Consider the following 13,505-nt stretch of genomic DNA (forward strand, 5'->3'; position numbering starts at 1 on the left):
GTTAATATCAGATCATTTTAGAATACAGTATAGGATGTACCGAATATTCTTCAGTTTTATGCAAAACAGAAATAATTAAAACATTTTTTTTTTTTGCATAGTTATGTTTGACACATGAAAACTGTAACAATGCATCTTACAAGATATCAGGATATAACCTTGCTCTCACTTGAAATGTGTGCCCATATGAAGTCCTTGAATTTATCATTTTAAAAAAACTTATATCAATACACTTAACAGTATAGTAAAACAAGATTTTTGCATTTTATTATTATCATTATTGAGGAATATTGAGGTTTAGATTTGTCATGTATATATATACATACAGTATAATACACTTTACTATAGTATGGTTCAGAAACACTATAGTATTTACTATAAATTACTATAGTATTTTTTTCATACATGTAGGTTATATCCAACACAAAACACTTATTTATAATATTTGTTTTATAGTACCATACTATGCTAAAACGACATGTGTTTGGTTGACACCCATAGTATTGAATAAGCCACCATCGTTTAATATTGTTGTAAAGAAATCTAAATAATCCCATATTATTATCAGATGATTTTTGTTCATTCTGCATGTTTTCGTTTGTTGTGTCCTGTAGGGGGCTGTACTGTTCTTTCACTGCTCTTAGTTTTATGACTAGATACTCATCCAAACCTCTGGTACATTTAGGCTACATGATTGGAGACATTTAATTTTCTGTATTCCGCATTCATTTTTGTGGCATTGAAAAACCATCTTCTGAATAGTCTGAATAGTTTCCTGATAATCATAATGATTGAGTGTGTATAAGTTATGTAAATTAAAAGTCTTAAGTAAAATATTGTAAAGTTTTGTCATGGATATTATTCTTTACTGTTTTGGATCTCTTGTATAGAGACAATATATTTAATGAGAGGCATTTTGAAATCTCAAAAAATACAAAGATTAGGCTACTGGATGAAATCTTAGTAGTATCTCTAGAAGACACAAATGGGATAGAGATGCTCTTTTGTAACTTTGCTCTAATGTGAGAAAATAAAATTGGGAAACTTTAGCTTTGCAGAAATTTATTTTTTACATTTGATATAATTATTATTATTATTATTATTATTATTATTATTATTATTATTATTATTAAAGTATAAGTGTTGATCTTTATTTAAAAGCAAAAAGTCCAGTGGTCAGTTGCATAAACAACCACTTTGTTAAGACTGTCTTGAGGAATTGTTTGACCAACTATAGCAGTTAGCCAAAAGGTAATTTGTCTTTTCTGTCTCAAATTGGGCAAATCTAAAAGTTCAAAATGTTTTGAATAGCCTTGAAGAAAACAAATTAGATTACTAATATTTTAAGATTAGTCTAAGCAGTTTATGCAACCGTCCTAAGTTTATGCAATTTTAAAACTAAATTAATAAATGCTAAAATATCTAAAAGATAACTACATTGATTGCTATGTATTAATTGTGTATTATTATTAGGCTATTAATTATTATTATTTTGACTACATGTCTCTAACATATTGTAAAAAAAAGTAACTTTAGCTTGTCCAGTAAGAGTTTGAGTATTTTTTACTTCAAAGATTACTGGTTAATACTTTGATTTTTTTAAAGACAGTATTGAATCACACCATGCTTATAAAGCATATGTGTTACTCACAAATATCGAAGCATTTAATAAAATAAAGCAGCCCTCACCCAAACACAGAGACTTCGATAATTGGTACACAATACACAATGACGGTGCATTCCGTGGATCTTTGAGTATGAATGTGTCATTTTGAGTAGGATATGAACTGTAACACAATCGCAAGTTACTAAACATAAAACCAATGATAAAGCAGTGTAAACATAGCAGGAAAACAGTAAAAAAAAAAAAAAAAAAAAAAAACGTGCCCCACTGCATGATGGGAACACCAGTGTCATAAAAGGTGAGTAGGTTTTACTTAATTTTACAAATGTCACTATTTTATTCTGTTTAATTCTGTTCCAATACTTTTAGTTTGTGTTCCCTTAGTCCTGCCACTCTTCAGTTTCCATGGCCACCATCATTAATAGTTCTGTGTTTCAGATGTGTTTCATCATTTCATCATTTATTTTACAATATATTACTGTAGTCAGAAAATCTTATGACTGGGACTGAACAGCAGAATTATTTAATTAAATTAATTTACTGCTCTTGTTTTTCTGTGAATTCACATTATAGAATTGTCTTTAACTGAGCCACTGTGAGAAATGTTGTTGTTTAATACTATAATTGTTTTGAATTCATCATAATGGAGATTAGTGATCCCATTTGTTTGGGATCTTCAGCCTTACTCTTTGCATATTCATATTCAAATTTATGATGTAGTCATGCCGGAAGTGTAACAAATTAAAACATTTGTCAAAATGATGACAAGCTAGAATATGAAATAAGCTAACTGTATGACTAAGTCAAACTATTCTTAGCCTGAACATGAAGATTTTATTTTATTTATTAAACTAATAATAATATATATAACACTCTGCAGTATAATCCATGCTGAATTGCATGCTGGGTGCCTTCAAAGTACATATGCACTGTAGAAACACAGAACTGTATGTGTCTCTGTCTGGGATAACAGAGGATTCAGATGCAGTGGAGTTGTGAGAAGGGAGATTTTTATTCTCACCAGAAAACACAAAGTAAAATAAACAATAATTAAACACCGAACATCAACAAATACAACACGAGGAGCTGAGAAAGCACCCTGATCCATGACAGTATGTTGCTGTTTGTTTACAATACATGTTTGAGAGTGTAGCTAGATACAATAGAAATCCAACTATGAAATTTAGGACTTGATGTTTTATTGGAGAAATTTGTTTAACACAAAATATGTTCAAATATTAACTATTCTCAGTACATAAGTCAAAAGCTCAAAAGCTATTACTATTGATTTTTAAATGTTCCACATAAGGTTAAAACTGTTTGCCTGATTATGGTCTAAATTTTTATATATTTTATATATATTTTATATATATTTTATATATACACTGTTAAAAATCGCTGTAAAAAAACGGCCAAATTCCGACAGTAAAATACTGTTTTTCATTTAAACAGTGCATTCTGGGTAATATTAATCATTTTCAAGAAGTAGCCTGCTGCTATATATCGTAAAATAACAAAGTTCAAATTCGACACTCAGCGGCTGTGTTTCAAATCACACCCTACACCCTCATTCACTATTCCCTACATGAGTTTACTAATATAGTCCACCTGACAGAGAGAATGAAAACTAATGAGTTAATTCAGACAATGATCAACAGCTGCTGTTAATGAGTAGAATCACTGAAGAAAAAAAAAACATAACAAGACAAACACATGAAATACAACTGACTTCAGCCACAGCCTTAGATGAAATCAACTGAAGATTTAAACGATCAACAAACAGCTTCACCAACTTCACACATTACTAACCAGACTTACTTTATTTCTATCAGATCAGAGATCAGAGATCAAAAAATCTTATTGAGAATTACAGAGATTTAGATGATAATGTTACTGTTTCGTCTGACGTCACCATTGTGGAGATCAGTGTTTGCTTTAGTTGGGCTCCTGACCCTTGACTTTTGTACTTCAACTTTTGTTTCATTGTTATATTTGTATCTTTATGATACATCTGTTACAGCAATATTAATCTTCATGATCAAGTGACTATGACGGTTTCTGTCAGGCATGATCTACTAGACTGACTTATTGCTATAATAGTCAATTCATAATTTGAATATCACTTTTCTTTTGTTTGTTTTTTAAATTTTATAAGATTGAACGGTAATGTGATTATCTGGATATGGATTTAATGAAATTTTGAGCTTTAAATATTTTGAGCAGCAGTCCTCACAACACTGAAAGAGAGACATCAACAATCAGCATATTAATCTCAACAATGGTGACAATCAAAAGGTTTATGATGCAATGCATGCTGGGTACCAGCACAGGATAAAACTCATCCATGACTCCCAGCATGCATTGGGGCATGAATAAATTATGCCCCTGAATTGTTCACTTATTTTCTTGAATTCTTATGTGCTTATAATTTTGCATTTGTTTTAAGTTTTAGTAGCATGTGTTGTGATGTTCAGAACTGATCTGTTCATTTATTTTGTGGATTGTCACCATTGTTGTGATTCATACGCTGATTCTTGATGTTTCTGTCTAAATTTCAGCAAAGGTTTTTTTTTTATTTTTTATTATGAGTGAAATTTTCTTAACAGTCTTTTATAACTTATGGCTCAGCAGTGTTCCTTCTTATGCTGTAGTATCAATATTCAATAAGAGAAGAGACACGGGATTAGATCAGAAATAATAGTGTTTGTTCTTGTCAATATATAAACAACAATATCAGATTTTTTTTTCTTCTGTGTACTTTTGTTTTGCTATAACAATTTCCAAAGACGCATTGTTAAAGCATGTTAAAAAAAAAACTTAGTTGTTGAAAAGTCATGTTCAAGAGCCCAACTAAAGTAAACACTGATCTCCATCATGGTAGTGAAAAAAACACCTAAACCTATTTAACTCTCCATAAGTTCTTCTGTAGACATCTGACAGAAATAAAGTCAGTCTGGTTAGTAATGTGAATCTGATGAAGCTGTTTTAATAGTTGTTTAATCAGATCTTGAGAGATTTGATGTATTATTTTATTCAGTTGATTTCATCTAAGGCTGTGGCTGAAGTCATTTGTAGATCTTGTGTTTCTCTTTCCTTCAGTGATTCTGCAGGTGTTTATACTAATGCTCAATCATCAATTAATCACCGAATTATCTCATTAACTTCACTGATTCAGTGTTACTCTAACACTCTGTAGTGTGCACACATTATAAGTGTTCATTTAAAACTGAGGATTTTCTTGTGGGGTTTAAAGGGTTAAAGATTTAAGATGAAGAAAAAACAGCATGAAACATAATTTAACAGTAATAAACTGTAATTAATTTACAGGAAATAAACTGTAGAAAAACAGTTATTTACTGGCGCCCCTGCTGCCAGTAAAAAACTGTTTTTCAACTGTTTCTTGCCGTAAATTAATGGTTGCCAGCAAAAAAAGTGTTTTTCTACAGTTTGTTGCCGTTAAGTCAAGGAAAAACAGTAATATACTGTAAAATGTAAACGTCAGATTTACCAAATGAAAAAAAAGTTAATTTAACTAAAATATTTGTGAACATCCATAGAAAAAAAACTAGGCAAAGTCATACACTGATAATGAGAGTAAATACTGAACTTGACTGTATTAATGTGTGTTTGCACAAGAGAAATCGTTTAATGTAGTTTTGTTGTTCACCATTGTGCTGGAGAGTAGAGCCTTTGCTTCAGTCAATGATGAGCCACAATTTCTGATTTTCTGCTGCTTTATGTAAAGGCAGTAAATGTGGAGTCGCTGATACAGTGATGATCTCTTTGTTAAGTACTTCAGCATATACATGTGTGCTATAGCTGACAATGAGCTGCAGTGATTTGAGTAAAAGTCATGTATTTAGTTACTTTATTACTGCACATTAAGTGTTTGCATTGTTATATTAAGAAATATTCCTTCTCAGTGGACTCAAATGAAATAAGTTCATAGTACTAACATCGTAGGAATGCTAGTTTTAAAAACTTGAACTGTTTGAAGCAGTGGGAGTGGAGTTAATTTCTATGGTAGAATTTACGGTAAAATACTGTTAAAAAATAAAAGTGGTAAATTAATGGTTAAGAGCTGTAAATTAACAGTACTTTACTGGCGCCCCTGCTGCCAGAAAATTACTGTTATTTAACGGCAATTTTTTTTACAGTGTATATATATATATATATATATATATATATATATATATATATATATATATATATATATATATATATATATATATATGTATATATATATATATATATATATATATGTATATATATATATATATATATATGTTGCAGAAGATATATTTAAGAAGTCCCAATTAAGAATCTCAACAGAAATAATGTAATCTGTTTTGGAAATTGTTAATCGTCTGAGGCCAGATTTACTATAATAAGAACACTCTTGATAGTCTGATTAATTTATCCTCTATTTAATCTCAGTGTGGTTGCACTTTGTGTTCCTGAATGGATCATGCACATGCCAGTGGAATCTCATGCAGATCAGAGATCATGGTCACACTTTGCATGGGTCAGCCGTGCTAGATAAACATGACATGCAGGGTTGAGTTTAGCTTTGGCTAAAGAGGGTTAAATGCCACTCAAATATCCATTTTATGTTTAATTATAACTACTGGCATGCAGTATTAAATAAACATTTAAATATTTATTGTCTGAAAAAACGTAATTCTTGTTGTGTCAAATATTGTGAACAGTTTTTCTTTTTATTAAGCTATCATTTTGTAAAATTTAGCAAAATTTATATTTTTATTGTGTGTGCTTTATACACATATAAAATGCTAACTATAAAATTCTAACATAAAAGATATAAATATAAATGTAGTTTCAGACACATAATAATATTAATCCTGATATAATGCATCACTATTATACTATTATACTATATATATAAATATATATATATATATATATATATATATATATATATATATATATATATATATATATATATATATATATATATATATATAGTGTGTGAACTGTGTAGCAAGTTCATATATCGGTGTTTGACATTGTTACATTAAGTGATTAACTTTTTTTTTTCAGATCAACTTGATTTACAAAACAAACAGTAGTTTGACTAAATTTTCTAAAGAAAAATATAAATGTTTGCTCAGAATAAACTTGCTGCCACAATGTTGAGTGTTTTGGGTGGTTGTTATGGTGTTCATATGCAGTTATTTAGCATGTTATAATTGGCACTTTCCCACTGCGTTGTACAGCATGGCTCGACTCGGCTGGGATTTAATTTCCACTGTAGCTTAGTGCCACTTTAGAGTGGGTGGGATTATTCACATTTTTATAGTTGCGCCGCCTCTACTGCTACGACTCCTGAAAAGCATTTTTATTCCCCATCAAGCTCTCGCTGGATACACTCCTCTGCTATGGGAGGAATTCCTCTACTTCCTCAACAGAGGTTTGGTTTCTTAAAAAAGGTGCATTTGTTCAAAACATTTATTTATTAACGGTAAACTGTAACCAGTGGAACCCCCCCCCCAAAAGTGAACCGTGCCGTACAATGCAGTGGAAAAGCACCATTCTTGGTTACTAATCTGTTTTAATTGTTTCCTAAGGAGTTTCTAGAGTGTTCTGAGTGGTTGCTAGGTGGGTTGTACGGAGCCCTGCACATGACATGCAGGAATAGGCTAAATCGTGTGCACGATTTACTAATTTGTTCCCTAGAAGTACTAAAACGTGCACACGATTACTATTGTGTTCTCTCGATTTACTATTTCGTTCACTTGATTTATAAATTGTGTGCACAATTTCCTAATTCGTTCGCTCGATTTGCAAAATCGTGCGCACAATTTAGTAAATCGAGGGAACACAATAGTAATCTTGTGCATGTTTTAGTACACTGAGGGAACGATTTAGTAAATTGTGCGCACAATTTATTTATTTTTTCTTACATATCATGTGCAGGGCTCCGTAGGGTTGCATAGTGGAACAATCAAATTAATTACTTTTTAACCATTGACTTATATAATTTCAATGCAACATTTACTTAAGTGTTTTAAATGTAGCACAGCTATATTTTGCCCATTGATACATTTAGGGTTAGGGATACAGTCTTAATCATTTCTTAAAATATCCACCATGTAGTTATGTTCCACACTGAACTTCTGTGGACTCAAATACAGCCTCCTCTACAGGGTTTCCCTAGACAAGAACTATCCTCAGAAATAAACGTCACACTGGGCGGGGTTTATTCAGAGGAGCCAGGAATATTTAAGCTTATTGGCCAGATCTTGACCTCTCCATGGAAAGTGATTGATCATTCCCTGCTAAGCCCTCTCAGACAAGGTCAGGAAGTTCAAGATAATGGCAAATCATGACCTATTCTGCCAAAGGAGAGGGGTAAATCCATCTGGAGACTTTCCCATTTGCCTCTTTGATGACCATAGATGTCCTTCAGTTCTAGGAAGGTTTCAACAGTTATCCAATTAAAGGGTTATCTCTCCTTTTAGGTGCCTAGTCTATAGGGCTTTAGACTTTGTGCCGTCATCAGCAGTCAATACTGTCTTGGAGCAGCAAACTCCTCACAACTCATACTCTATAAACTGCAGCTACTGTTGGACTTCTGGATTTGACAGGCCAATTCTACATTTCATTTAGAAAGAGGTTCTCTGAGGAGTTATGGGTGCCCACGGATCCAGCCTGGACGAAGTCTTGGCTGAGGACATGCACCACTGGTACAACAAGTTCATGAGGGAATCGCCATCAGGTCTCATCACACTCTTTGAACTCAAGACCATGCTACAGATGCAGGGGATGACTGAGGAAGCCAGCGGCTATGTGGACCAAGTCTTCTTCACTTTTGACATGGATGGGGTGAGACAAATGTGTGACTGGAACATTTAGGTTTATTATACAGATTGATCATTCAGTTGACACCAAAATCTCTTGTGCATGAAATAATATATTTTTGAATATTAAATTAATTTTTATCCAGTGAAAACTGACCTTTTGAATTGAATTGAATTTAATTGTGCTTGCTATTCACTTTCATAGACACTGTTTACGCCTGGAATTAATATGCATTTTTGTTAATTCTATCATAAGTGGACAATGCTAAAAACAGGTGTGAACAGGGTCTAAAACGTTTTGAGCTTGATGAAAATGGATTGTATTGGATACTCATGCTTTCGAACAGCCCCTCTGCTGACTGAGCTCATTCTTAAACATTACAATGTTCATTTCTGTTCATCTGTTAGCCATCAAAATCAGAATGTTAAATTACATTTAGATTAAATTACAATGGATAAATGTATGTGACCCATTGTCTGGTGTCTCGCTATCATCTCAGTGAGCTTTTATTACGTTTTATGCATAAACAGTAACATGATTTAGCATTTTCATTTCATTGTGGACAAGCTACTTTTTTTAAACTCTTAAAAGGCCAAAGAATAATTCAGTTTTTAAGCAATATGTTGCTTATGCTTACAGTGCATGAGACAAATTTAATTGGCCCAGTCAGATTTTTCCAAACAATGAATGGTCAGCTTGCACATGCGCCTTATTTTTTATTCTATTCTATAATAATAATAATTATTATATACTTGTATATTTCTTTCTTTTATTCTAATTTATATTTATCTATTTATTTTTTACCTCAGGATGGCTACATAGATTTTGTAGAATACATCGCAGCTGTAAGTCTGCTACTAAAAGGAGAGATAAACCAGAAACTGAAGTGGTACTTCAAACTCTTTGATCAGGATGGAAATGGCAAGATTGACAGAGATGAAATGGAGACCATATTCAAAGTAAAGTATATCCATTTTTCCTTTATTTAGTGATCACGTTGTTCTGGTGTATGACCACTAATTCATACTAGAGTTCTGTTTGATGTAGCACTTATGCAATGAGGCAAATGCACAACTGTTTGAGTTGAGAAATGACTTAGAGAAATGACTTAGTGAAGACAAAATATATCTGCACTCTTAATCTTCTTTTCTTCATAAAAAGAAGCTTAAGTGAGAGTGCAGTTATATTGTGTCATAACATCACATAGAAGCAATGGTTTTCAGTTACTAAAGCCATTGTAGAAATACACTATTCAGAGGTAGCCATGATTTGTTTATTCTACAAGCAATCCCAACATGGAAGCCTCCATGACAGAGGTAGGCAAGTTCGGTCCTCTAAGACCGAACTTGCCTACCCCTGCTTCCTGAGGTGACCGTCCCCATGTAGAATAAAACATTTGTCATAAAAACTTCTGATATGACTGCAATCCTCTTCTCATGAAGGTCTACATCATTAAAAACTAAATTAAAACACACTATTATTTCAATTGATTTATTTTGCCACCATAGATGTGTATTCCAAATCAGTGATTTTGTGGCCGCAGTATGTTTATATGATAGAAGAATCTGATCTCATTAACAACTTCTGAAGCCACACAACAGATCTTGGTTTAAAGCACAAGGAAATTACACTGACGCAATTTGACATGTTATGTTAGTAAAAGACAAAACATTCATATTTTTATCTTTGCCCAGGCCATCCAGGATATTACCCGGAGTTATGACATTCCTCCAGATGATATTGTGACTCTGATCTATGAGAGAATTGATGTCAATAATGAAGGTTAGAGCTGCTAGATCATATTAACCTTCAGCATAATTTTTCAACTGGAATATTTCATTTGAAACAATTAACATAACACTAATTTCTCCTATTGTCCTCTGTGGTGTTTGGTGTTCTTTACTTTTCAAGTAATTTCTGTCCAAGATTAAACTTGCAACCTTTGTGTAGTATTAGAAGCTCAAATCTAAAACCACCACTACCATTAACAATGGTCAATGTTTAAACTTCTTTATTGAACAAGGTTATTGGCTAAAATAAATATTCATTACAGCATCTATAGTGTATACACAGAGAACAAATTCCAGTGGTAAAATGTCTGGGTAAGTCAGTCTAGGTCGATATAACCAGTTAAAGTTTAGAATCATACTGTGTTTGTGTGTATATTTCTTTTATTTTCTTTTATTTTCTTTTCTCAACAGAAAACCAAGTATTTCTTGATCAAAAAGGACATAATGACATAAATTAAAAGCAAATAATATTTTGAATCCTAAACAAGTAACACTACAGTTCTATAGTCTAATCTGAAGGGTGAACTCAAAAGACATAAATCATACAACAAGGTAATTTTTGAAGATTAGAATCCACTGTAAAAAAAAGAAAGAAAAAAAAAACAGAAAAAACATCTCTTCATCAAAGTGATTTCACCATCATATGGACAACATTTAAAGCATAATTATAATACAAAATAATAATAAGTACTATGCACCCATTTGTAAAGAAGGTTGTAAATTAACTAATTACTCTAGCCAATGTTGTCATGTCACGTGACAAAAGAACGAACAACCCGAAGACCCAAAAGATGAACTAATCTATTCTCTTTCTGGCTCAATACTGCATTCTTTTACTGTCTATGGTTTTAGCGTATGGGTCTGTCACATGATTAAGGAACGACTTTACCCGAAGACTCTTTCCGACTCAGATTGCATTGGGTTTAGTGTATGGGCCTGTCACGTGATTAAGGAATGAGTCAAAAACCCGATAGACCCGAACTGTGAACTAATCAATTCACTTGATTAAGGAACGAGTCAAAAACCCAATAGACCCGAACTATGAACTAATCAATTCTCTTTCCGGTTCAAGACTGCATTGACTGACACAGGTGAATTACTACTACAGAACCTATAGAATATTGCGCATGCGCGACTGAACAAATCATCCCCGAAACGACTCGTTCTTCCCGAGTCACATTAAAGATTCGTTCAAAATGAACGAATCGTTCAAGAACGACACATCACTACAGTCTAGGTCGATTTAACCAGTTAAAGTTTAGAATCACTGTGTTTGTCTGTACATTTCTTTTCTTTTCTCTACAGAAAACCAAGTATTTCATGACCGTTTAAATTGTTTGCATTGGTTTATAACAATTTAATCCCAAACTTCAGTTCTCATTATATTGTAAATAATGTCATTATCATTTCCATAATGTACCGTAATACATTTCAAAAATTCTACCAATAAGTATCATAATAGGTTGTTTTTTGTTTTTGTTTTTTACATGATTGAGAATGAGTTTTTTTGTTTTGTTTTTTACATTTACATTTTAAAACCTTTTATGGTCACACTTTATTTTAGGGTCCAATTCTCACTATTAACTAACCATTGACTATAACTTTTGACTCAATTTACTCCTTATTTGCTGCTTATTAATAGTTTATAAGGCAGTTGTTAAGTTTACGGTATTGGGTAGGATTATGGATGTCATGCATTATATGTACTTTATAAGCACTAATAAACAGCCAATATGGTAATAATAGACATGCTAATAAGCAACTACTTATTAGTGTGAATTGGACCCTATACTAAAGTGTCACCCATTTTATTATTAAAAACATAATATATTTACTCATATGTGTAAATTGCAATTTATTATATTTTACACTCTATAATCTTAGTTTTTTCTTTTAATTTTGTGTTGAAATCTGACCTTTTAACAGATTCACGCTTAAAATGTAATGCCTATACTTTGGCAGGTGAGTTGACATTGGAGGAGTTCATCACAGGGGCTAAAGAACATCCTGATATCATGGAAATGCTCACTAAGATGATGGACCTAACGCATGTTCTGGAGATCATAGTCAATGGGCAAAAAAAGAAGGAGTGACTGCCAATTTCTGATGCATTGCACAATAAAAGGATCCCATCCTGATTAAAGATCGACTCTGTGGCTTAAAAGCATAAAACAGACTTGGTAGAGGGTGAAACCTGCTAGCAATATCTCTGTGATTGTTTTCATACACTTTTTCTCTGTTTCTGTGCATCCAGATATCCAGTTAGCAGAGCTCTCTTACCCTTTTACTTTTATCTGAATCACCTTTACAAGTCTGAAAATGTCATTCTCACAGGCAGAAATGATACAAGAGGAGATTAATTAATGGTAATTAATGGATCATTTGTCCTATTTGCTGGGGTGTGAAGCATGTTGTTAGCAAATGATATGCTCTATAATCCGCTGCATTTACAGTGCCCCTAAAATGTATATGGACACTTAAGTCTCAATTAAAATGAATCAAAATGACAGGCACTTTTAAATGTGACTTACTAAAGTAATTTAAATGTCCAAACACTGTTTAGTGAACACAGTGTAAAGAGGGACCAGTGTTATAAATAATTTGTACAGTTTTTCTATTGATGTATGTAATCTTCATTCTGACTTTTGAAATTGTGTGCTAAATTATTTAGAAAACACTACCGTTCTAACTTGTAACCATTGCCTTACATAAATAAATGCAGTATGCTGCACATTTGGACTGCTGTTTTCTGTCTGACTGTTACCAACTGTTACAAGGGTTTTTATTTTTAAGTTTCATTAAGCATTTGTTATACTACAAGTGAAAAGTTTTGTTTGTGTGTGTGTGTGTGTGTGTGTGTGTGTGTGTGTCTGACTGTTACCAACTGTTGCAAGGGTACTGTTGTTACTGTATATATATATATATATATATATATATATATATATATATGTGTGTGTGTGTGTGTGTGTGTGTGTGTGTGTGTGTGATGGATCCCCTCCTTCGCCCTGGAGTACCTCCTCCTCTGTATGTTAATTCGCTCAGGGCACACACCAGTCTGTTCAGGATCATGGCAAGCCACACCAACTACCCGGATGACGTGCTCTGTGCGTTCTACAACGCCAGATTGAACATTGCACACGGAGCGCAGTCGTCCAAGGATGCTCCCCTAGTGAAATTCGCCACATTTGTGGAGTGGACACTGGCTAGAAATAGATCTCTGTTCCCCACCTGTTCTCATGGATTGATCGCCAGTGCCACTCCCGACCCAG

At 32.8% G+C, this 13,505-nt stretch overlaps 1 protein-coding gene across 1 annotated transcript; it reads left to right on the forward strand.

The window, feature by feature from the left end:
* Positions 1-8,123: 8,123 nt before the first annotated feature.
* Positions 8,124-12,967, forward strand: LOC128028638 (guanylyl cyclase-activating protein 1-like). The gene is made up of 4 exons (XM_052615906.1): positions 8,124-8,470; positions 9,256-9,405; positions 10,141-10,228; positions 12,199-12,967. Exons 1-4 carry the CDS (start codon positions 8,276-8,278, stop codon positions 12,327-12,329), a joined length of 564 nt encoding a protein of 187 aa, XP_052471866.1. The 5' UTR covers positions 8,124-8,275; the 3' UTR covers positions 12,330-12,967.
* Positions 12,968-13,505: the final 538 nt, after the last annotated feature.

The sequence above is a fragment of the Carassius gibelio genome, chromosome A15 (assembly GCF_023724105.1).
Source record: "Carassius gibelio isolate Cgi1373 ecotype wild population from Czech Republic chromosome A15, carGib1.2-hapl.c, whole genome shotgun sequence".
Classification (NCBI taxonomy): Eukaryota; Metazoa; Chordata; class Actinopteri; order Cypriniformes; family Cyprinidae; genus Carassius; species Carassius gibelio.

What these genes read in the sequence shown, in the direction of transcription:
- LOC128028638 (XM_052615906.1), top strand. Translation starts at nt 8,276, where the DNA reads ATGGGTGCCCACGGATCCAGCCTGGACGAAGTCTTGGCTGAGGACATG. An exon ending in AAATGGAGACCATATTCAAA is followed by an intron (nt 9,406 to 10,140) that starts GTAAAGTATATC and finishes ATCTTTGCCCAG; the next exon opens with GCCATCCAGGATATTACCCG. An exon ending in AATTGATGTCAATAATGAAG is followed by an intron (nt 10,229 to 12,198) that starts GTTAGAGCTGCT and finishes ATACTTTGGCAG; the next exon opens with GTGAGTTGACATTGGAGGAG.